The following is a 25,758-nucleotide window of genomic DNA, read 5'->3' as shown; positions in this document are numbered from 1 at the left end:
CCCAACCCAGTCTTGCATTCCAGTCACCTTTTCATTGATTTATTGTGCAAAATAACACAATTCCTGCTTTATAAGAAAAGCCTTTTAAATATTTGAGGCCAATAATCACTCCTCTCTAAGGCTTCTCTTCTTTGGGTGAAACAATTCCAGATTCAGCCTTTCCTTCAAAGACATCTAAAGTTCTAGCACCTTCTCAACCACTCCCTTCTGGAAAGTATCCAGACTGTCAACCCTCATGTTAGGATCCAGTCAGTTCCTACCTTACTTTGAATTTGTGTGCTTTGATTTTCTTCCATAAGGTTATTGTGCTAGCCTCAACTCTTGTGGGCTTGATTACATACTATATCTTGAGCTCTTCGATGGAAATATTTCTAGAAATCAATCAGTCAGTAAATACTGATAACTTTGGGATTATCTGGCCTATAGTCTTGAAAACATAGCGTGCTTTCAAGTTCCTTCTGGTATGATCACAAACTGATTCTACTCTTTGTTGACATGAATAAGACCTTTCCTGTTCTAGTCTGGCAGGGGCTACAAGAAAAGCCCATTAAGTTACAGAAAGAAATGGTTCTGGCCAGTGGGTAACCTTGTAGGGAGGCTAGAGACGCCACAGGCTGCTGCTGTGCAACAGTTGAGAGGTTGTGCTGTCTGTTCCCACGCGGACTGGGGACCCAGGAGGAAAATGAAGGGATTGTTAAGAGTCAATGTGATTTCATCATATTATTTAAAATACTGTGAATGTTAGGGCAGAGAGAACTGCACACAAATATTAATAACAGACTCCAAAATCTTTGATCATCCACCACTTTAGATGATCCCCTTATTTATGTGAATAAACAAGGCTTAACTATAAACAATCATCATCAACAACAACAACAACAACAACAACAAAAAACCCTGGACTTCTGCAGTTGTGTAATGAGCATCTGATGAAAAAAACATGAACCCATATTTCATTCATTTTACTCTCTGCATCTCTCCCAAAGAGGGGTGGGGAGGGTGGGGGACAAAACATTTTTGTGGCTTAGTATCTAAACATTCAAGTAATTAAGTCAGTTGCTCTGTCAGAATTGACTTGAAAGTCAAAGGTTCTTAAGCACAAAACATAAAGTTTGCATTTCTTTATAAATACCTACAGGAATAAGAAAAAACGTATAAAATGCCACAATTAAATTCATTTGGGGCTTTTCTGAATCCCAGATATTTAAGAAAAATAGTTTGCTATATTGAGGGAAGCAGGTGCAGACAGTCTGGACCTCTGGCTACCTACAGCAGGTCTTTTTTGAGGTGCCAAATATTAGATGAAGAGAGGCAAAGCCCAATTCAGGGCACAGAATGAAGACTTTGATGGCAAGGATTTTTAACTTTGCTATATTTGCTGCTGTTGAACCTTTATGCCTTGAGAAAGTCACACATCTGGGTTGTAATAGTGGGCTACCTCACAGGGCGCCAGGAAAGAACAACTTAGAAGAGTTGCATTTTTAGATATAAGAAGAAAATCTTATGTAAATCGTGATATATTTTATGCTTGTGACGGCAGAGCATACCGCAGGTATTCAAGACAGGAAACCCTTCCTTTCATTTTCAGAACTGTATGACTTGAGCTTTGTCAGTTTCTATTTGGTTTCCCACAGAACATCTCTGTCTTTATCTGAGGTCAGGGTTGGGGAGAGGTATGTGGTGGGTGAGGGGAAAGAAGTATCCGTGAGGGAGGGGTAGTCATATCCCCAGCATCTGACCACAGGGCCACTTGCCTACCTGTCATGCAGTCCATGACCCCTGCTAGTAAGCCAAAAGCACCCAGAGAACACATGGAATCTGTCTTGCCACTCTCCTTTACTCACTCCTGCCCTGTTCCTCCTGATTCCATTTCACCTGGGGTCTGTGACCCCCTCCCTTGATCCTGCTAGCCTGGACTTGACACTGGACTTTGAATCTCTAGTGTTCAGATCTTCAACCTCCGCATCTCAGACCTCCATGGAGCCAGTGAAGGGGATTTCCTCTAGACCTTCTGTCCTGCAGAATCCAAACCAACCAAACTGGTGCCATATTCCCAACCCCAAGAGAAGGATTTGGGCAGATTCAATGCATCACTGCTGGGGTCTCCTCCAACTTTTCAGGTTAAAGCCATGTCAATGGAGCATTGATTCTATGATAACTGAATCCCATTTGCCACTCCATTAAAAAAACCCCGTTTATTGTCAATACTTTATTGTCAATGTAAGGCAAAGTTTGTTATTTAATGATATTCAACAACAAATGTTTATGGCGAACCTACTATGTATTATGAAAACTTAGGTATTATGTCACTAAATACTTATAGCAACATTGCAAGATTTTCAAAAGAGGCAGCAAAGGATTAAGAAGATTAACTTGCCCAAGGTCACATAGCTAATAAGTGGCAAAGCCAAGTTTTGATGCCAACTTACTCTATACCCTGCTGCCTTCTTCTATAAATAGTTACTAAGTGCTTAGTTATTTACAAGGTATATTTCCAACCTCTTAAAAACCCAAGCTACATTAGGGCTTCTGGGGAGCCCCTCATCAGTGACTCCATGGGACCTGCTCCAAGAAAGCTAATATTTCAGAACCTGTTAATTAGTCAAGGGCTTTTGAGAAAGGTGGTCAGCTTCTAGTAGGAATGAAGCACTGCTTCGGTCCCTTTGAAAGGTCTAACAGGAAATAACTTGCTTCAGCCTCAACTGCTGAGAGACATAGTCAAGTGGATACACTCAACAGGTTTAGAATAACACATTCCTCAAGTACTCTTGAGTTTCTAACCAACAATGAAAACATTCCATGGTTAGACTTCTCTTTCTAGACACTCACTGACAGTGACATTAGAATTAGGTGGTTTTTATCTATAGATTTCATATTGCAAAACTCTTCATGGAGACTTAATCTGGAAACTTCATGGTGGGCTGGGGTTTGGCTATCTGGAAGACTTTCATGGAATTCTTGGCTGCTCTGCTAGTACTGACTGCTGCCTCTCTGTGGGACTGAGAGTCCCTCTCCTTCTCTCTAAGTTGAAACCCTCTTTCCTCCATTCTTTTGACTTTATTGCAAACACCCTACTCCGTGACTACTGGCAAATGTGTCTTCTTTTTATTAATTCCTCTCTCCTTGTCAGGCAGGGCCAGCTCATAGGTGTGAGACGTGGACCCCGGGGCCCCACACTTAAGAGGGCTCAGTGCTTAGTTTAATGCTTGGCTGTCACTGGCTTGAAATTCATAATAATTTTTGAAGAAGGGGCCTCACCTTTTTACTTTTGCACTGGGCCATACAGATCATATAGCCAGTCCTGTTCCTTGCTGTGGACATGGAAACAGGGAGGATACTCACACCATACAATGTATGACTGGATGGTGTACCTGTTCTCCTTCCCTTTGGAACTGAGCAGGCATTTTCCCATAGAGACAATCCATAAAGGCAGATGATGCCAACGATAACTCCATCCTCCTTAGCCTCAGTTCCTTCAGTTCTAATATGGGGACAGTGGCACTTACCCTTGCATGTTATTGTGAGCAATGAGTGGGATGATGTATAAAGTACTTATCAGAGTGTCTGGTATACATCAGTGCTTGCTCAATGAAATCCACGGGAGATAGCAGTTGCAGGAAACAGAGCTTGAACTCTGGAGTGAAGAGCTAGGTCAGAAATTAAATTAGCCCCACTGCCTAAAAAATATATGACTTTTGTTAGTTGACTTGGTTTCTTCCAGCGTCAGTTCCTTTATCTGTAAATGGGAATGATAATGTTTATCTTGTAAGGTTGTTTTGTGATTTAAATAATTTAATGTATTTAAAGACCCTAGTTCACCCACTTGGCATTTAGGAGGAGCTAAAAAATGAAACAGTTCTTAGTCAGGTTTCCCTTTAACAATATTGCTAGGAGGAGCTAAAAAAATGATAACAGTTCTTAGTTAGGTTCCCCTTTAACACTATTGCTACACTTAAAACAACCAATTTGGCCAGGAGTGGTGGCTCACGCCTGTAATCCCAGCACTTTGGGAGGCCAAGGCAGGTAAATCACTTGAGGTCAGGAGTTCAAGACCAGGCTTGCCAACATGGTGAAACCCCATCTTTACTAAAAATATGAAAAAAAATTAGCCAGGTATGGTGGTGCATGCCTTTAATCCCACCTACTCAGGAGGTTGTGGTAGGAAAATCACCTGAACCCGAGAGGCAAAGGTTGCATTGAGCCAAGATCACACCACTGCACTCCAGTCTGGGCGACAGAATGACTCTTTCTAAAAGAAAGAAAGAAAAAAAAAAAAACACGACCAAAAATACCCCCCAAAAAGAAAACAATTCATTTGCAAATGATGTTTGGGATATGACCATTAGTAAGTTCTTATATATTATACAACTTCCTGTATACTGTATCACCTGTGAAATGTAACCACCTTGTATGTTAAAATAATTTTGTAAAAAATATTTGAGCACTATTTTTCCTTTTCTTTTGCTAGACTATGAGTTCCTTGAAGGCAGGGGCCATGTCTTATGTGCCCTTTATTCCAGATCACTTTCAAACACTTCAGAATCTCAGTTGAATCGAATTTCTCTTTTGTTCTTTATGCCAACAGTGAGATGATAATCTCCCTAACATTCCTCAATTAGCAATTAATAATTAGCCTATCGATAACTAGGAGGTAGACAGGGCAAAAAATACCCCCATCTCTGTCCTGAAAGGCCTTTTCTTTTTTGTCCATCACACATGGCTCATATTCCTGCCTCCTCGGTTCTGGTTCTTGCTCCATTAATGAAACTATTCCATCAGGGAACATAACTTGGTTTTCTAGAATCTACTATCCTCCCTGGTAACAACCTATATAGAGAGGCCATGGAGGAAGAATTTTCTGAAACCCCAACATTTGAGTCATAATTTGATGCCTCTTAGGATTCAAAGAGTCCTCAGACCTGTGGCTTTTAAACATTTGGGGAGTATAGGTCCCTTTAAGAATCTTCTGAGAGTTATGGACATTCTCTGCAGAAAAATACATTCAACACCTTAGTACAATTTCAAGGTGTTCTCAAAACCCCTGAAGCCCTTGGGTCCCAGATTAAGAATTCTTGTTAGAGGCCGGGCGCGGTGGCTCAAGCCTGTAATCCCAGCACTTTGGGAGGCCGAGACGGGCGGATCACAAGGTCAGGAGATCGAGACCATCCTGGCTAACACGGTGAAACCCCGTCTCTACTAAAAAATACAAAAAAAAAAAAACTAGCCGGCCGAGGTGGCGGGCGCCTGTAGTCCCAGCTACTCGGGAGGCTGAGGCAGGAGAATGGCATGAACCCGGAGGCGGAGCTTGCAGTGAGCTGAGATCTGGCCACTGCACTCCAGCTTGGGCGACAGAGCGAGACTCCGTCTCAAAAAAAAAAAAAAAAAAAAAAAAAGAATTCTTGTTAGAATAGCCAAGAAAAGCGAATCAGCACCATGAATGATTCTGGTTTCCTGGTAAGTTCTAGCCCTGACTAGTCACTCTCCCTTGCTGAAAACAAAACAAAACAGAATAAAACACAGCAATGACAACTCCCAAGATTTAACCTCAAGGTTATCCCTGAGAGTCCAAACCTGGGCAGTAATGGCAAAGGGCTTCCAGCCAAGCAGTAACTACTCTTTGGAGAACCTAAGTTAAGCTGAGTAAAATAAGCCTTGTTTGATAATACCGTTTACATTTCCAAATCCTGGGTATCAAGCTTTCTTCCTATCCCTTGCGGCCCTTCCTAAGTTTAGCCGCTGGTGTAATGGGGTAACCATGGCAACAACCACCTGCCTATTTAAAACCATCTCCAATGCTAAATAAGGAAGCCTGAAGAAAATGGCTGCTTGCCTGCCTCTCAGTGGACAAATTGGGCACTCCTGGGTATTTTAGACACGGGCGAATAGGCAGGGTAGAAGCAGTATGTATGCAAAGTTCCTCATAGGAAGCATTTGGTGACCTTGTGAAATAGGTGCTACTTCAACCCTTCTGTCTTCAGATGTTAGGCAAGCACACAGGTTTACGTGCAAATCCGTGTGCCTGTCACCATGTCACCCATGCTACCTTGACCTCAATCAGGTGAAGAGTGAGGTGAGAACCTACCCTCAAAGAGTAGTCTTGTTTATGGGATCTCGGAAGGGAGAAGGAAAAACAGTTCTACAGATCACAGTGAATTTGTTCATACTTTGCATTAAAATGCACACTACAATCTTTTTTTTTTTTCCTGACTGATGTGTCTTTCTAATTGTACTTAATCATGTGGGTGATGGATGATTGCTCTATTTATGTCATATGTTGGCCTGCCTATTGATTTTTGGCATATGGAGAAATTTCTCCCTCCCTCTGCTTCCTTGCTTTCTGGAAATTACAGAGGTTTGGTTTCTTTACCCTGCCGAGACCATACAACTGATCACACTGAACATCTTGCTCTTCCACAGTATACTGTATCCTCTCACTCCTTCATATCTTTTCATACATTTGCTTCCTTCTCCCTGTGTTGCCCTCCTCTTTTTCTGTATCTTGGTTCAGGCATCTCTGTCACTGGAAAACCCTCCATGCCACGTTTCATGTCCTTGGTTTTTGCTCCCATAGGTCACTTCTAGTCACAGCCCTTAACACAAACCATTCCGCACATCTGCTTTCCAGCCTGTTTCCAGCACCGGGCTGTGAGTCCCCTACATGGGTCTGTCCAAAACGCCTGTAGAACAGTGCCTGGTGTGCATTATGTTTTCAAAAGATCTGTTGAATGAATGGATGAATGAATGAACAGAGCCCCATGGCTTTCACAAGTGTATGGTACATGTGCGTGAGTACGTATAAGGATACTTGTGTGAGACCGGGTGCGGTGGCTCAAGTCTGTAATTCCACACTTTGGGAGCCTGAGGTGGGCAGATCACTTGAGGTCAGGAGTTCAAGACCAGCCTGGCCAAGATGGTGAAACCCTGTCTCTACTAAAAATACAAAAGTCAGCTGGGTGTGGTAGCAGGCGCCTGTAATCCCAGCTACTTGGGAGGCTGAGACGGGAGAATCACTTGACTCAGGAGGTGGAGGTTGCAGTGAGCCGAGATTGCCCCACTGCACTCCAGGCTGAGCAACAGAGTGAGATGCCACGGAAAAAAAAAAAAAAAAAAAAAAAAAAAAAGGTACTTGTGTGGAAAGAGGACTTTAAAAGTTTGAGGAATGGGTTGAAGAGGAGTACTTTTTAAAAAAGTGGTTTGTGTGTATCTGGGAGTGCAAAAGACTGTCAGAGGAGATCACCTGAACTGTACGTTTGTGACTACAGTGTCAGGGGCTGGAAGTACACGTGTTCCTAGCGTGCCGTGAGTGTGTAGAGTCTGTGTGTGTGAGAGCAAGAAGATGCTGTGATAGGATGCACTTCCTAAAAGGTTCATTCAGCTACTATCAGATCCCACAGATCACTCTTCCTGAAGCTGCAGTGTTCAGTACCTGACCTCTAAAAAGACCTCCTTCTTATTGGTTGACTTCTCAGGCTGTGGAGTCAGGACAAAGAGTAGGAGTGAAAATGGCAAGTGCTGAAAATGATGGGTACTGGGTTTTAAATGAATGTCTTCAGTGAACGCTCTAACCTCTCTTTTAAAGACAATTCTCGCTTGTAATCCCAGCACTTTGGGAGGCCGAGGAGGGCAGGTCACTTGAGGTCAGGGGTTTGAGACCAGCCTGGCCAACATAGTGAAACCCCATCTCTACTAAAAATATAAAAGTTAGCCGGGCGTGATGGCGCACGCCTGTAGTCCCAGCTACTCAGGAGGCTGAGGCAGGAGAAAGGCTTGAACCCGGGAGGAGGAGGTTGCAGTGAGACAAGATTGCGCCACTGCACTCTGGCCTGGGTGACAGAGTGAGATTCTGTCTCATAGATAAAAATAAATAAATAAATAAATAAATAAATAAAGAAAGAAAGAAAGAAAGAAAGACAATTCTGTGGGCTAAACAAAAGTCAACATCTTCAGGTTCAAAGACAACGTCCAAATCATTATCCATCCTCCTCCCCACCTACCTAGGGCTGGGGTGGGAACAGTGTCAAAATAGTGGTCATCTTGAAATAGTACAGCAAAGAAAAAGAAAGAAAGAATGAAAATTAACCAATGAGAAGAAAGAGAGAAAGAAGGAAGGAGGGAGAAAAGGGTAGCTATATGTCAGTCACAACTCAGTTCTGGCAAATTTTCTCCTACAAGGAAGAAGGGTTTGCTTTCGTTTGCAAATGACCTCGTTTCCTCTTTCCTTTCATTTCTGAACCTAACTTGGCAAGTTCACAGAGTGCCCAGGCTGAGGCTGGGACTTAGTGGGTTCCGGGTCTCCGGCCTTTGCAGGTACCTCTCTGCTGCTGCCCTCTGCTGTCGGGGGAGGCAAAGGAGACACCCTTCTGGTCCTCCTGGTCCAAGCCCTGGAGCTGCCACCTCCTCCCATTTGAGCCCGACAGAAGCTAGGGTCTCTTCCAGCCTCCCCACCCTTCCACAAAAGAATCATGAGGGGCTGGGGTTGGAAGCTCTGTACTAGGAAGCAGAAGAGACTCAGGAGGGGGTTCCAGTTAGCCAAGGGCAGATACCCTCCCACCTCCTCCCCTGCAAAAGCAGGCCCTTCATACCCACCTCCTGCTTCCCAGCCCCTCCCTTTGCACAGATCTTTTGGGAGAGGACAGGCAGTTAGCCTGTGCCAAGTTTCTGAAATTTTTTTTTCTTGGAAATGGAAACCCTCCTTCCGGCAATGTGGCAGGAAGGCCAAGTCCCTGGAGGCCCTGGCTGGGAACATTTCCGGAGAGCAGGTGAAAGGCCTCTGTTCCGCCAGGGCCACACTGGGTGGGTGGCAGTGCAGCCGGGCCTGCAACTTACCTGCTGTTGAATTTTTCAGGGTGTTTCTCTCTCATCACGTGGAATCTGTGTGCAATGGAAGCGTCCTGAAAGTGAAAGAGACAAAGCAGATCCTTGGTGAGTGGTCATGACAGTGCAGTGTGGAGGGAAGGGACAGACACATGCCCTCGCTGAGTCATGCCAACCCTGGGACTCTATCGCATGGTGGGGCTCCAGGTCACATCCGTGGCACCAATAGAGGCTCAACACTGCCTCCAAGGGGATGAGCTAGCATCATCAATACTCTTACAGCCTATGCCAGTAGACTCTGGAGTCCTTGCTATTTCACTCTAGCCCAGGCCCGCCGAGAACAGATAGTTCAGGGGTGAGTGGAGGGGAAAGCCTTTGCCCTTTGGGGAGACTGAGAGTCTGTGAGCACAGGACCCTGTGTCTGGGGCTGACATGAGTCTCTGGAAATGACTTTCGATAATAATTCTTTTTAAAATAGTTTTTACTTTGGAATATTTTGACTCACAGTAAGTTCCAAAAATAGCATGGAGTTCCTAGGTCCCTTTCACTCAGCTTCCCTCAATAATAACATTTTATATAACTATAGAATATTGTCAAAACTAGAAACCTGACATTTGTAGATGCCATTAGATATTAAGTCCTAACCATCCACACCAATAGAAATAATTAGTGGCATTGGATAACATGCTTAATGGATAATAAAAGAAAACTAAATCCTGGCTTCTGCTTCTTGATCACTTCACTCTAAGGACTCTCTCCAAGACCAGTAAGAGTCATTACTACATCGTGTGGACACTGTCCTCCTATGAGCACTTCCCTTTGCCACACTAGCGGCCCCCTGCACTCCAGCACTCACAGTTAGGATGGCTGTCATGACACTGTGCTCCTGGGCTCTCCATCCTCTGACCACAACTTCCTAACCCTGGGTTCTACCTGCAGCCCCCACTCCACACTGTGGCCATCTCGTGAGTTCTCTTGGCTGTTACCAGCATCTGAATGGTGATAGCTTCAAAGTGTCAATCTCTAGAGCCAACCCTAAGCCTCAAACCTCAAACGAAACTCGTCTTTCCTCCTCAAACTCGATCTTCCACCCTTGACACTGGTCTCATTTTCCAGCAGAAGAATGTGTAACACCCCTTCACCGCTCACGCCCCATGCTGGCACTTTGGGTTTCAGAAATAAACAGGCTAATTGGACTGGAGATGGGGGGTGACACAGAAATCAGGGAGCTGACTAGATTTGTTTTGCAACGAAAAATATAGAAATCCATTTACTGGAATACATGGCTACAAGACACCAGAAATTCCATGCAGTGAATTTTCATCAAATGCATATTAATTCTGTTTCTTATATGAAAATTTCTGTGTGTGGTTTTTAAAAATTTTTTTAATTTTTTAATTTTTTAATTTTTTTTTTTTTTGAGATAGAGTTTCACTCTTGTCACACAGGCTGGAGTGCAGTGGCGCGATCTCGTCTCACTGCAACCTCTGCCTCACAGGTTCAAGCAATTCTTCTGGCTCAGCCTCCCAAGTAGCTGGGATTGCAGGTGCCCACCACCACACCCAGCTAATTTTTGTATTTTTAGTAGAGGCAGGGCTTCGCAATGTTGGCCAGGCTGGTCTCGAACCTCAGGTGATGTTCCCTGCCTCGGCCTCCCAAAGTACTGGGACTATAAATGTGAGCCACTGCACACAGCCTCTGTGTGTATTTTTAAGCATCAAGAGGTATAGTACTATGCTAAAATGATGTTCTGAGAGTTTAAAATTTAAACTTCAGCTTTTTTTTTTTTTTTTTTTTTTTTTTTTGAGATAGAGTCTCACTCTGTCGCCCAAGCTGGAGTTCAGTGGCACAATCTTGGCTCACTGCAACTTTTGCTTCTCGGGTTCAAGAGATTCTTCCGCCTCAGCCTCCTGAGTAGCTGGGATTACAGGCGCCTGTCACTATGTTTGGCTAATTTTTTTTGTATTTTTAGTAGAGACAGTGTTTCACCGTGTTGGCCAGGCTGGTCTCAAACTTCTGGCTTCCACCTTGGCCTCCCAAAGTGCTGAGATTACAGGCGTTAGCCACCATGCCTGGCGGATTTATTTTTTAGTTTAAGATATATTAAGAGTTTAAGGTCTTGGAGAGGCATCCCCACGGGTGCACAGGTGAGATGTGCGGACCCCAGGGAGGCCTCTGTTCCCAAGGCCTGTCCATCCTGCACCGCTTCCTGGGCAGCAGCACTTCATGCTCCCAGACTGTGCCCACCTCCCACTCTCTCAGCAAATTTTGGTGAACACCCTCAATAAGATTCATATGACATTTGTCAAATACTTCTCTAAAATTCAAGAAAATATTCCATCTACTTCTATTCCTTTGAAGCACTAATTTTCTTCTGTCAGGAAAAAAAAGGGGGGAGGGAAGAAAAAAGCAATCACATGTTGCCTGGCACAATTTGTACTTCACTATCCCCAACCCCCAATACTGCTGACTGACTCCCAGCTCTTTTATTCTCTGGGATACATGTACAGGCCCCCTCCTTCCGCAGAGTTCTGGCTGTCCTTGGTTTTTCCATAACTAGGTTTTGCAAAGCTGCTTTTCACAAAGACCAGCCTTTAAAACATTATTAGTGAAGCACGTGGTCCCTAATTTGACAATGTAATCCCTTGGCAAATACACAAAGTAGCAAAGGAGAGTAGAGCAGCTCCTTTTCTAAGTCTTAAAAAGGCTATGACCGTAAAGACTCTGAACACATTTCTCTACCTGGGGATTAAAAAGAGAGTCGAGATTCACTTTCACTCTCTGGAGCTTCTATGTCAGGCATAGAAGCTGAGCATATTTACAATCAGTAGTGACTTCATTTAAATTTGGGAAACCAGGGCTACGATGGTTCAAACCCTTTCTTGGTTATTAAGGTATAAACCCTTTCTTGATGATAATTAAGGCAAAGTGAGACTTCTGTTCTGAAGGCGGGAGATGGGAATTACAAATCCACGGAAGTGATAGCATTTCTCACAGCCTTACTATCTGAGGTCTTTCTTTCAGGTGTGGAGTGAAGAGGAGACGGTGGAAGGTATGGACATAGGGCCTCTTTCCTGAACTACAACTCCAAGCACATGGGTGGACAAAGAAATCTGGGCCCCTTCCAAGTACATGCAGCAGTCATTTGGACTCTGAGATATTGGAATGTCTAGGCCAGTGCTATTCAATAGAAATACAGAGTAAGCTACATATGTAAATGTAACTTAACATTTTCTAGTAGCCACATAAAAAGTTAAAAAAAAAGATGAAGTTAATTTTTTAAAATTTTAAAAATTTTTTATTTTTTTGAGATGGAGTCTCACTCCACTGCCCAGGCTGGAGTGCAGTGGCATGATCTCAGCTCACTGCACACTCTGCCTCCTGGGTTCAAGTGATTCTCCTGCCTCAGCCTCCCGAGTAGGTGGGATTACTGGTGCCCGCCACCATGCCTGGCTAATTTTCGTACTTTTAGTACAGATGGGGTTTCACCACATTGGCAAGGCTGGTCTCAAACTCCTGACCTCAGGTGATCCACCTGCCTCAGCCTCCCAAAGTGCTGGGTTTACAGGTGTGAGTCACCATGCCCGGCCTGAAATGAATTTTAACAGTATATTTTCATTAACCCAATAAGCCCTGAATATTATCACATAGAGTCAATAGAAATATTATTCAGACATTAAATTTTTTATATCACATTTTTGAAATGTATTGTGTATTTTATACTTACAGCTCACTTGACATCTTAATTAAGACAAGCCCTGTTTCAAGCACGTCATACCACATGTGGCTGATGGCTATTATATTGGATAACGCAGGTCTAAGTCACTTTGGCAATTTATGGAGATAAAAAGATGGAAAGGAGACCGTAAGACAGATTATTTGAATTTGGGTTGGTCTGAAAATTATGGGAGATTGGGGAATGGAAAAGGGTGTAGACCCTTGTCCGTGTCCCTCTGGGGAGTCCCACTGTATTAGTATCTTCATGGCTCTCACAGGTGACAAATAAGAACTTGGTGCTGGCAGAATCCATGAATCTACAGGAAAAATTATGTCTTGTTGAGAAATTCCATATGTGTAGGATGCTTATCATGGTGAGAAGCTTGTCTAGTGATAGCTAGGAATGATCTGTAAAGTGGAAAACGGTGTGTGGGTCAGTGCGACCACTGTGGCCTCTCCTTGGCCCCTGGGCTCCCCTAACATCAGAAATAGATTTCACTGAATCAAGGGATTAGCTGTTCAACCGTCCTGTTAAGGCTCATGAAAGCAGAGCTTGTGAGGAGTTCAGAGTTACACATACCTTGGGAATTATTTTGTAGTCTCAAACTTCCTGTCACTGATACCTGGCCATCCTGACATTTTCTGCTAATCCAAAAATAAAGAACAGGGAGGAGCAGGCCAGAGAAGTCAGAGGAAGTGGCATCCTGAATGACTGTGTTTAAAATCTCCTGCCAGTAGATATTATCACTTAGAAGGACTGATAAGGCCAACTATCTTAGCTTCTCACTGTTGAGAATCTGATGTGTTGATGGGGCTCTCGAAGCAATGAGAGCACAGTCACTCCTTGGAGAGGCCAGGAGACCCTGCCTTATTTATTGCCTTATCTATTAAGTGGGTTCTATTTGCATCAAGGGGTCCCAGTAAACTCATCAGAGAAAATTCTATCCACAGCACCCAGGGGCACTGTGTCAGGGGTCATTGTCATCATCTTTATAAATACAAAGCAACAGACATTTGATATCATAAGATATTCTAGGTCCTTCAAAAGAGGCAAAGACCTTGCAAGGCTCTCTTTGCCAGTGGAGTCCGCCTCTATTTGATCATCATAAGGAAGTAAAACTTCCTTGGTTTACACATCTACTTCTCTTACAAAGTTTGGGAAGTCAAATAGGGAGCAAGACCTTCTGCAAATGTCAGCCCCAGACTCTGTTAGGGTTGCGTGTTGGTTACTTGTTTTCTCAAGAATTTCTCTTTTCAACTTTTAAAGAGCGAGCATACAAACCCTGCAAACATTTTATTGAGAGAAAGCCAAGGGCACACCAATGAGATGAGAACAGCCCTGGTTTCTCATTCTTCTGCAATATAATATTAAACATGGATAAGCTAAAGGTGTATGAAAAAAATCAAGAGAAAGATTGTGAAGTTGTTCATAATTGGAAAGATGAATAGATTGGGTTATTATAAGTCAGCCCAGGGTAGGTAAATTATCTTGACCACTGAGAGTGATGGAGAATCTGTTTATATGCATTTCCTTGGGGACAATTAATTAGCCAGCCAGCAGGCCTTCCTTCCTTCTTACCTCCCTTCTTACCTCCCTTCCTTCCTTTCTTCCTTCCTTCATTCCTTCCTTCCTTCCTTCCCTCCCTCCCTCCTTTTTTCCTTCCTTCCTTCCTTCCTTCCTTCCTTCCTTCCTTCCTTCCTTCCTTCCTTCCTTCTTTCCTTCCTTTTTCCCTACTTTTTTGCTAGAATAAATTAAAACCATGATTACTGAATAGTTTGGCTCTTGGGTTTAGGGCTTGGCTATTTAGTTGAGGGAAGACTGTCTATTCCTCTTCATGTGTTAATCCATTTGGTCAGCAGATACTAAGGAGGACCATCTTTTTTTTTTTTTTTTTTTTTTTTTTTGAGACGGAGTCTCACTCTGTCGCCCAGGCTGGAGTGCAGTGGCCAGATCTCAGCTCACTGCAAGCTCCGTCTCCCGGGTTTACGCCATTCTCCTGCCTCAGCCTCCCGAGTAGCTGGGACTACAGGCGCCCGCCACCTCGCCCAGCTAGTTTTTGTATTTTTAGTAGAGACGGGGTTTCACCGTGTTAGCCAGGATGGTCTCGATCTCCTGACCTCGTGATCCGCCCGTCTCGGCCTCCCAAAGTGCTGGGATTACAGGCTTGAGCCACCGCGCCCGGCCGGAGGACCATCTTATGACAGGGCAGTGTGTTGAGACACGGAGGTGTCGGGAACCATGTTTTTGTCAGCCAGAGCAGGGTGTGTTATAAAGGGAAGAGGTGGGGCTGAAGCTTCTGCAGGCAGCTGTGCTGTAACCTGCTGTCTAAAAGTTCCCAGGCAGTTCTGCCAGTCTTGCTCCTCAGCTCTGGATTCCAGCCCATTGCTTAGAGGGACTAGTTCTCCCCTCCTTCCCTGCTTCCCTCTCCATTTATTTCAGTTCCGGCTTCCGTGCCAGTGAAGAGCCACTTCCTTTGACCATTCTTCTCTGCTCTAGTAGGTTGTCTTCGCTCCCTGAGAACTTGGACAGGACCATCTGCATCAGAATGATCTCAGAGGCTTGTTAAAAATGCCAGTTGCCGGACCTCACCCAGACCTACTGAGTTGGAATACGAATCAGCATCTGTTGCGGGGGTGGAATTTACATTTCTGATAAGAGGTGGTGGTGAGCCACCACAACTAAATTTTGAGATTCCCCTCTCTCAAACTATGTTACATTTGGCAACATGAAGATGGAGGGGGGCTTCAAAGAGTCACAAAGCTCAGTGGTCCACAGCTCAGTTGGCTTTAGAGCTCAACTATTATGATTCCAAGCTCTGCCACTCACCAGCCTGAACTTGTTTTTGTACCTCTCTAAGCTATGGTTCCTTCTTACAAAACACAAATGGATAATGCCTGCATCCACTGGCAGGGAAAGTATGTCTGGTGTGCAGTAGGTACTCAATAAATGTTAGCAAGTTATGTTCTGGTTACTACAGGAAAAATACATGAGATTTTTTTAAACTGTAGTGATGGGAAGCCCACGCTCCAGAACCCCAGACCTGTCAGTCACATCTAATTTGCAGGAGCTGAAGGCTGCATATGTTCCTGCTGGAGGAAGTGGAACCTCAGCAGCCGGTCCAAAAAGGAGAGGGGCCTTTGAGCAGCAAGAGGAGGGAGGGCATATGCATGTGTCACTGGAGGGGCACCTGGAAGAGGTCTAGGGAAAGCTGCTGCTCAGCTGAGGCCGGGGATTCAGTGGGATGAATCAGATTGGGGCACTTGCTCCCAGTCCACCACCTCCACCCTCTCAGAACCTCATCATGGGCTCAGCAATGCTTCCCTCTTCTGCTTTAGTAACAGAAAAAGAGCACTGGATTAGGAGTCAGAAAATGAAGGCAAATCCCTTAATCTGAGTCTCTGTTTTCTTAACTCATAAAATAGAGATAATAATGCTCTTCAGAATACATCTGTGAATATGGTAAATTTTAAATCCTTCTGTAAATATAAGGTATTATTATTTTTAATCCTTTCTTCTCCCATGGTTCTCTATTTAGCCTTCTTATTAAAAAAGTAAAACCTAGGTTGGGCACGGTGGCTCACGCTTGTAATCCCAGCACTTTGGGAGGCTGAGGCAGGTGGATCGTTTGAGGTCGGGAGTTTGAGACCAGCCTGGCCAATATGGTGAAAACCCGTCTCTCCTAAAAATACAAAAATTAGCTGGGTGTGGTGGTGCATGCTTGTATCCCCAACTCCTGAGGCAGTAGAATTGCTTGAACCCTGGAGGCGGAGGTTGCAGTGAGCTGAGATCGTGCCATTGCACTCTAGCCTGCGTGACAGAGTGAGACTTTTGTCTCAAAAACAAAACAAAACAAAACCAAAAAAACAACCTTTCACTTAAACTTGCTATCCCCTCAAGCCACCTATCATTTCTCCTTCTTTTTCCTTTTTAAAAAAATTAAAATACCAAAATTTCAAAAGAAACACAGCTGAGCAAGGTTGAGGAGTGCAGGTATCACAGAGTCTGGGGCAGAGAATTGGTCTGTTTTATACGCATGTGAAACTAGGCAGCACAACTCCAAAGACAGGGGAACAGAACAGAGAGAACCTGGCTCCAGAGCAAGGCACTGCCATGTGAGTCAAGGGTCCTGAAGCCTCATCTGTAGAGTGAGATGAGCAGGATAATGATACCTGCAGGACTACTGTGAGGACTGGACTATGTACAGCCTAGCACTGCAGAGAGCACACAGGTACTCAATAAATGCTAGCATCTGTTCTTACTTATAAGTGGAAGCTGAACGATGAGAACACATGGACACAAGGGGGAAAACAACACACACTGGGGCCTGTGGGGATGTGGCAGGAGGGCGAGCATCAGGAAGAACAGCTAGTGGATGCTGGGCTTAGTACCTAGGTGATGGGATGATCTGTGCAACAAACCACCATGGCACACGTTTACCCACATAACAGACCTGCACATCCTGCACATGTACCCCTGAACTTAAAATAAAAGTTTAGGGGAAAAATTTGATAAATATTTGTTGAAAAAAAGAATAAATAGTTCAATAATTCTGTCATTTTTTTTTTTTTTTTTTTTGAAACAGAGTCTCGCTCTGTCACCCAGGCTGGAGTTCAATGGCGTGATCTCAGCTCACTGCAACCTCCACCTTCTAGGTTCAAGCAGTTCTCCTGCCTCAGCCTCCCGAGTAGCTGGGATTACAGGCGCCCACCACCACGCTTAGCTAATTTTTGTATGTTTAGTAGAGATGGGGTTTCACCATGTTGGCCAGGCTGGTCTTGAACACCTGGCCTCAGGTGATCTGCCCGCCTCAGCCTCCCAAAGTGTTGGGATTACAGGTGTGAGCCACTGCGCCTGGCCAATTCTGTCATTCTTGAAGAAAGTAAATTTCTTTGTTGCATCCCCACCCCCTCCCAATCCCCAGCTTCATTTATAGAAATGATTGATCTCTCCCCTCCCGTTCCCATCCTGTTCATAGCAGCATGGGAAGCAGTGCCCACCCCAATCCTCTTTGGACCAGAAGCTGAGCTACACTAGATGTGCTGGGGCTAGCGGATGAAAAAGGAACAGAGTGCTGTCCTTGTACTGCAGGAGTGTATGTGTGTGCATGGGGGTAGGGGGTACCATATAAGTACATTAAACCAATTCCTTCAATCTAATGCAGAGTGTGCATGAATGGGGTAAGCATAAGGGCTGTGGGAGCCTCAAGGAGGCTCATGGCATTTAGCCTAAGGGGTCAGTTGGGAGGAGACGCCCCTAGAGGTTTATGAAGCACATGGAGGGAGTGGAATGGGTTGAGAGAAGAGAGAATAGGAGGGAAGGAAATCTGAGTGCTAAGCCAGCCAAGGTAGCTTGGGACCACCAGGTCTTCCTTTGAGGATCAGAATTCCCAGATCCTGAAGCTCATGTGAGAGTTTCCTACCAACCTTTTCCCCTGGTTATTTCTTGGTGTTGCTTTTCTATGACTGCTACAAATTACAGAAGAAGTAAATATGTCTTTTGAAAAATTTTCAGTCTTTTCCTGTGTTAGTTAAAATGACAGAGGAAAGAATTTCCTCCCTAAACAAGAGATGGGGAATAAAGCGGGGTGCAATCAGGGTGTCCACACTCAGGCCAAATTTCAGAATGCTTGGACTCAAGTCAGGGCTGGGGGGCAGGTAAGACAGGTAGACACTAGGGACCCAGAGGTGACAACAGAAGGCTGGAACCCTTCCTGGGCATTTCTCTTCCATGCAGAAAGGTGATCCTTGACCAACTCACCACACCAATGGAGAAATAGTTGTTCATGATGCTGTATGGGACCTGGTCCCCGTTTTCCACTTCCTCTCTGGGGATGACTTCCAGATGCCAGCGGTCCAGCATCACCAAGGGGCTCTGCTCAATGTCCTTCAGGATTTTTGTCAAGCTGCCCCCTTCATAACCTGTGGAGGACAGCACTGCATTTGTCACCACAGCAGAAAGACAGTGTTCTTGCTAATGCACAGGTAGTTGTCAGGGGAGGTAAGCCCAGGGCATCTGTGACTAGGGGACTCCCCACTGTGTCTGTGGGCTGGAGACACTAATGTTCCCTGAACCACAGAGAAGGGGAGGACAATTGAAAATACTAAGATGCTGGGGGCAGGGCAGGGAGTGGGTGCTGGCTAAAGGTTGCAGGCTTGTGTAGCTGAAGCAAACCCTGGAGAAGTGGTGGGCTGGATGGCTGGGAGTCTCTGCATGGGAGAACAGCAGATGTCATGTAGGAGACTGTGTCATGTAGGAGATGGATAGTGCGGCAGGCAGAATTTTAAGATGGCCCCTAGGCCTGGGTTCTGCTTGCTCTGACACTGCCCACCAAGCATGGCCGATCATTGAACACTGACCGTTGCACTGCCTGGTCTTGACTCATTCTCTGAATTATCAGCCATCTGGAGTTCCCACCCTTTTCCTGGCTGGCAGCCTGATCTGTCTGCTCCATGTGTTGAGCTGAACTTCTCCACTTTCTGGCGCATGCCCAACTCCATGGGGGCTACTGCAGTTTGCAAAGTTCTCTGCCCCTTGCCTTATAAACTGGTCACCACTCTGTGTTTCTTCTTAGGGAAATTTCAAAACGAAGGCCCATGGCCATGGGGCTTAGGATAATCTGAATGCTTCTAGTGACACTAAGTAACTGGAAATGGAGCATTTTGGTCCTCAGTTTTAGTCCTTATTCAGAAGATCAGCCATTTGTGGTAGAGGGAATTTCACACAGAAAACATCTAAGTGAGCATCTTCTCGGATGGGACTCTGGGGATGGGACACATGAGACTTTGTCTTTACTCTAGAGTTGATTGCTTTCTACTGGGGAAAGCAGGCTCTAAGTTGATGGTTTCAGGATGATATTAAACATGGGGGTGAGGGAGCAAAAACTCCCAGAGCCTCGAAGAGGGGCTTTTCTTCTAGATTCAGCATGGGATGGAGGGCAGAGAAAGGGTCATGGGCTTGACATGACTGCAGAGTTGAGTATTACGCTGCGGAATGTGATCCACCAAAGGGTAAGTTCAGCTTGGCTCTGTAGAGCATCTCTGTCAACAGGAACACCTGTTCCCAGGGTAGCACCACTAGCATGCAAACTCACCTCCTCCCCAGCGGAGACAGCGGGCAAGGTCATTTCCTGTTCCAAGAGGCAGGACAGCCACTGGCGGATGCTTTGCAAAGTTGGCCTTATCTGCAAGACACACAGAGGAACAGAGAATCATATGCCATGGGACCATAGAATGTTTAAGTTGTCTTTTTATCCCCGATCTGATGCTTGAACCCCTCCATAGCATTCTTTGTTTGAATACCACACTGATGGGAAACACACTACTTCCTAAAGCCATCTATCCCATCTGCAGCATGTTAACCACCACTAATTGAGTCAAATCTGTCCATTTGTGTTTTATATTCAGCTAAATCTGCATCCCTGCAACTTGCACATGTTAATTCAAATTTCATCCTAAATCTGTCCTTTGGGGTGGCAGCATACACCCCAAAACATTAAGTTGGATGTTTTTAATCCTTAATGACAATCAGCACTTACTCCATTTATTCCTCAGCCTAACCTTGCAAGGTATTATCCTCCTTCAAGTAGCTGAAGAAACTGAGACTGAGAGAGGGAAAGTAGTCTACAACCATTCTACCCTGAACACACTCAATCTCATCTGATTGCAGGAGCTAGGCCTGGTCAATACTTCAATGGGAGAGAGGGAAAGTAATTCCAGAGCCAGGATCCAAGCCCAGATCTCTATGGCTCTGAGTCCATTCCCCTCCTCTCTTCAGGGGCTAGGCAGGTACACAGATTAGTAAAACAGATGGGGCTAGGACACTAGGGAATAGTGGGACATTGGACAAGCTGAAGATGCTCACCTTCAACTTTTCACTATTCGAGTTTAAAAGTTAAAACTAACATTAGCTAAACAAACAAAACCTCCAGGTGTTATTTGGCCCCCACACCAGTTTCTCACTTCCACACCTCTCAGGATTGCAATGACACAGATTCCTAATCATTCCTCTTCTGATAGTTGTGAAGGACATCAGATGGAACCATCAGAGAAAGCACAACAGTACATGTTTTCATCTGGCCTCAGATCTACTGTGGCACATTGTCTAGGCTGGGAGAGCTGAAGGGGGCACAGGCATCCATCAGTTTTGGGGTTGGGTGGGTATTTCCATGAGACCTCAGCACTCATGGTGGCCCTGGATGTGAGCAATGTGATTGTGGGGTTGGGAGAGATGCAGGAATCAGCAGGGGAGGCTCAAGCTAGGGCTGCCCTGGCAAACTGGAGCTCATAGGTCCTCCAGGTTGTCTGACCTATGTCAGAAATGGCTGAGTACAGGCAAGACCCAGGACTGAGATGGCCACTGGAAGGCTTGAGATAGAGAGCAGAGCAATGCGACGGCCTCTCTCATTGTCCTTAGAACACGTCATCGGAGCACCGCCTCCCTGCCTTTGCACAGCCTGCTCCCTTTGCCTAGAAGGCTCTTGTTTCCTGTGCCTGCCCCTTCTTCTGTGTCCCCACCTTGGCGGGTCAGCTGTCCTTATGATGTTGAGGCTAGAAACCTGTATGCCACCCTGGGTTTTTCCTTTTCCCTCACACATCCATTCACATATCACATTCTACATGCTGTCTCCTTAACAGATCTCCAGGAAATCTCTTCTCTCTATCCCCATGGTGATGCCTGAGTGCAGGTATGATTCCTTCCCACTGGTATCGCTGCAACAGCCTCCTCTTGGCTCTCTCCGCCTCCAGTTCCACCCTCCTAGTGTGTCGCCCATGCTTTCACCAAGAAGGGCAGTCCACGAACCACAGTCCCTTGAATTGGCTCACTGCTTTCATTTCTGGAATGGGGCTGTGTGGCTCCCCATGGCCCCATAGCCTGCCACAGTAGGCCCAGGAACCAGGCTCTGCCTTTCTCCCTAGCCTCACCCTTCTGCACATCCTGCCTCCCACACAACATGTCAACCATTCTCAAGTGTTTTCACTTCCTTAAAGCACAAAGCTCTCTGTGGCTCAGCTCAGAAGCTGCCTTTGGGAGGCCCTCCCTAGTTGCCCCAGCCTGGACCTGGTGCCTCGTCAGAATATTTCCTTAGCACCAGAAATGATCTCATTGTACTCTCTTGTAGTTATCTCCTTGTTTGTTCCCTGAATGTATTGTAATCTCCCCGAGGGAGGCTGGGTCTTATTCTCACAGCATCTTCACACATATCGACTGAAGTCTGCTATATGCAGATGCAGTGTTAGGTGCTTCAGCTCTGAGAGTGGGCAAAAAAGCCATGGCTCAGATTCTCATGGTGCTTACTTACTGTCCAGTGGGACAGACAGATATTAAAGAGGAATCCATGGAGACAATGCTTCATTTCACATTCACGTTGGAAAAGAGAGGAGCACTGTCCTATAAGAAGGTGGCTGAGGCTGGTGGGTGTGTCAGGGGAGGCTCCCCTGAGGAAGCCACATGTCAACTGAGATCTGAAGTGGAAGCTGACTGAGTGAAGGCTGGGGCAGCACTGCAAACAGGGTGGCCAACTTGTGCGAAGGTCCTGAGGTGCAAGGGAGACTGGAACGCCCAAGGGTCTGAGAGAGCGGCCGGGACCTGAGTCCAGATGCAGAGGGATGGAGGTAGAAATAAGGCTGGAAGGGTGTGCAGCAGCTGGGTCACCCAGGGCCCTGTAGATTACTTCAAGGATTTTGTCTTTATTCTAAGAATAATGGAAGCCACTGGTGTGCTTTACGCACACCATGCACCCAGTGACATGCAGGAAAGATTGCTATGGGTGTAGGGAGAGAACAGATCAGAGAGGGGACCATGGAGGGGCACTGGAGAGCACTGAACAAGTGCTTAAATGAGAGTGAACGGATGAGTATCTTACACAGTTATCCCTTTTACTTCTGCTTTTTTTCTCTTTGGGTCACTAACCTGTGAAAAAAAACTAATATTTCTTCCTCCTTCTGTGATCTTCCCTCTTTCTGTTTTGAGCAACTTCTATCACCTGTGTCCTCTGCGGATGAATTGCATAAAGCTCTCTGCCAAAGCCTACTTTCTCCTTCATGGTGGGGAGGGAGCTGTGTGAGTAGTCCAGTACCGCAGCCATCCACCCTCTGCGGATCAGCTTTTCCTTCCTTGGCTCCCAGAGGACTCCTCCCTCCTCCCACAAACAGCTCCAGAGCCCAAGGTGACAGGAGAGTGTGGGTGGCTGCTTGGCAGGGCTGTGTCCATGGCAACCAAAGTGCCCGGGGGAGTGGCGGGCGGCAGGTGTACAGTCCTGCAGCCTTCTCACCCAGCTAGGTGGTCTACTTACAACCCCTGGAGGCACAGCTTTCTCTGCCCTGGTCACGGTCTAGTCCTGGCTTATCCTTGACTCCCCTCTTCCTCTCATCTCCCATATCCAGTCTGTCAGCAAATTGTATTGCCTTTACCTTCTAAAGACATCCAGAAGCTGGCCACTTCTCACCACCCCTCTGTTTCTACTGTGGTCCAAGCCCTGGACATCTCTCTCTTAGATTGCTGCAGTGGCCTACTAACCGATCTCCCCGCTTCTGCCCTCTTCTCTTAATCTGTCATGTTCTTCCTTTGCTAAAAACCATCCAATGTCATGGGACCCTCCCAGTATAAAAGCCATATTCCATAGAATGCCCTATTTGTCCTAGTCACCTGGCCCCTCATCACCTCTGCTTCATCCTCTGTAGCTTTTCTTGAATCCACTTTGCTCTGGCCATGCTGACCTGCCTCCTGCTCCTACTGCAGGGCCTTTGTCTTTGCTGTTCCTTCTGCCTGGACTGCCCTTCCTCAAGTATCCATGTGGCTCACCCCTCCTCCAGATCTCCACGCAAATGTTGTCTTCTCTGTGAGGTGTTAGATTGCCGCCTTGAGCTCCCTGTGCCCCTTCCCTGCTGTATTTTAAACACCTCCTGACATACTATGTCTCACTTATTTAATTGTTCATTGCCTGTCTCTTTCCTCTACATGGTACGCTCCATGACAGCGGAATTTTTTGTTCATTTCCTGCTGTATCTCCAGTGCCTTGGGGAGAGCTTGAGTCATTGTGGGGCGCAGGCGGCATTTGTGGAATGAAGAATGGAAAGCCCAGGGCTCATCGCTCAGGGCCCAGTCTCTGACTTTGATGACTGTCCTCCCCAGTGCTCCTCCCAGCCGCTTTCTTGTACCTATATTACACCTTGCAGTGTTTGTCTGGGTTCTCTAGGGTTAGATCTTGACTCTGCTTCCATCCCAAAATTTCAGTCAGTTTCCATCACTTACTGGGGCTGATGTGTCCGAGGACCTACAGATCCAGGTAGAGCTGGGTAGAACTCAGGCTACCAGCCTTCCAGCCTGGGCCTTGTTATCTAGGTGTACTGTAGAGGACACAGCTCAGCGTGGTCCTTCTTTGCTTGCACTGATTTGTACTTTGCAGATGCACTTTCTGGACTCAGGCTCCGGGTGTTCATCTCAAGGTGATTTGTCCCAGGCTATGATCTACGCTTAGTTCTCTTGCCTTTACCCACCCCAAAGGATCTGCCCAGAATTCCACTCCTGTCCTCCCACCTCCCAAATCTGGCCTGTCCTGCCACTGCCCAAACGCCAGCCATGACAGATCTGCTTTATAGGGAAGGCCTGAAACTAAACTGTTACCTCTGTATTAGAGGGTATCATTTCATTGTCTTATTTCTTTATTTTTTTTTCCACCCAAAGCAAATTTTTTTTTTTTTTTTTTTTTTTTTTTTTTTTTTGAGATGGAGTCTCGCTCTTTGGCCCAGGCTGGAGTGCAGTGGCCGGATCTCAGCTCACTGCAAGCTCCACCTCCCGGGTTCATGCCATTCTCCTGCCTCAGCCTCCCGAGTAGCTGGGACTACAGGCACCCGCCACCTCGCCCGGCTAGTTTTTTGTATTTTTTAGTAGAGACGGGGTTTCACCGTGTTAGCCAGGATGGTCTCGATCTCCTGACCTCGTGATCCACCCGTTTCGGCCTCCCAAAGTGCTGGGATTACAGGCTTGAGCCACCGCGCCCGGCCTTTTCTGTTTTGTTTTGTTTTGTTTTTTTGCCAAAGCAAATATTTAGTCAAGTCTTGGTCCAGAGGAAGATACAAGGATGAACAGACATGGCTCCATGTCCCTTTCTTTTTTATTGCCTTCTGCTAATTGTAAATATGCTTACTATAAATAAGCAGCAAAGGCCCTCTCAGCCCATGCTTACCAATGCAATCCAAAATCCAGCCAACTGTCCCATCTCCACCACAGGCCAAAACACGGAAGTCTGGAGTATCATGGAAAAAGTTCAACCTGGGAAGAAGAAAAGCCAAAATGGACTTGTTACTAGGTTGCGGTTGACATTGATACACGTTGAGTCAGAGTCTCCCCTGTTCCCCAGGAGTAGGTTAAGACCTCAGTTCCTTTTGTGGTTGAAAGGGTCACTCAATGTTCTGAAACCAGAAGTTACTATGCAGTGCCTTGAACATGGAGCCAAGGCCAAGGGGCCCATCCTTGTACAAGGAGAATCTGACTCAACATTCAACACAAATGGAAAACAGTTTTCTAGAAATTCTCTACTAGCTATGCCGAGGAGTCCAGAGTTTGTACATTTTGGCGTCAATACAAATAGCCCCCAATGTTTTCACTCCTCTCGGGCTCTCCCGCCTACTCTGTCCTGACATCTGCCCTGGTAAGTGAGATGCACCGACTTTGCTGGATCTTCACTTCACTCTCCTGTGGGCCACAGTGAGTGGAGTGATGCCCTTCTCTTCTCAGGAGCCTTAACCCTGGAGAGCAGGGTGCTCAACCTGGGGTCCCTGAACCTCCGAGTGTTCTGTGGATTGGATTCAGAGGGCCATGGACTTGGAGGAGAAAATATTACATTCTTATTTTCCCTAAGCTCAAACTGAAATTAGTAGTATTTCCTTCCATTCAGCATGTAGGCAACAAACCACAGCAGTCTGAACGATAGCCATGATTTTGTCAACGGTCAAAATCACAGTCATGTTAGTGTTTCATCACGGTTGTGGCAGATGTCTCATAGCACCGTCATGCTCATCACTGCTCAGAATTTACGGCAGTTATTAGACCCGCGTCTGGGTCTTCCTATTTAATGTGTTGGTGAAGCTCCTATATTCTCATACCACTAATTTGTTTTACTGTTTTGATAACTATTTTTTGATACGGTTTCCCTGGTTACCTTTTATTATTTCATTTTATGCATTAAGAAATATTCTAAGAGGGTGTCTGTATGCTTCACCAGACTG

The 25,758-nt window shown here is 45.7% G+C and overlaps 1 protein-coding gene across 4 annotated transcripts in view; it reads right to left on the bottom strand.

The window, feature by feature from the left end:
* The window catches only part of DGKG (diacylglycerol kinase gamma), a 220,282-nt gene that overhangs the window by 86,494 nt on the left and 108,030 nt on the right, over positions 1–25,758 (bottom strand). For all 4 annotated transcript variants that reach the window (XM_010376604.2, XM_010376605.2, XM_010376606.2 and 1 more), the window contains 4 exons: positions 24,717–24,802; positions 19,623–19,712; positions 18,290–18,450; positions 8,827–8,891 (listed from right to left, as the gene is read on the bottom strand). In XM_010376604.2, the coding sequence (XP_010374906.1) occupies positions 8,827–8,891; positions 18,290–18,450; positions 19,623–19,712; positions 24,717–24,802 (402 nt within the window). The remainder of the gene's footprint in view (positions 1–8,826; positions 8,892–18,289; positions 18,451–19,622; positions 19,713–24,716; positions 24,803–25,758) is intronic.

The sequence above is a fragment of the Rhinopithecus roxellana genome, chromosome 1 (assembly GCF_007565055.1).
Source record: "Rhinopithecus roxellana isolate Shanxi Qingling chromosome 1, ASM756505v1, whole genome shotgun sequence".
Classification (NCBI taxonomy): domain Eukaryota; kingdom Metazoa; phylum Chordata; class Mammalia; order Primates; family Cercopithecidae; genus Rhinopithecus; species Rhinopithecus roxellana.
This window is presented reverse-complemented; position numbering and strand designations above follow the sequence as displayed.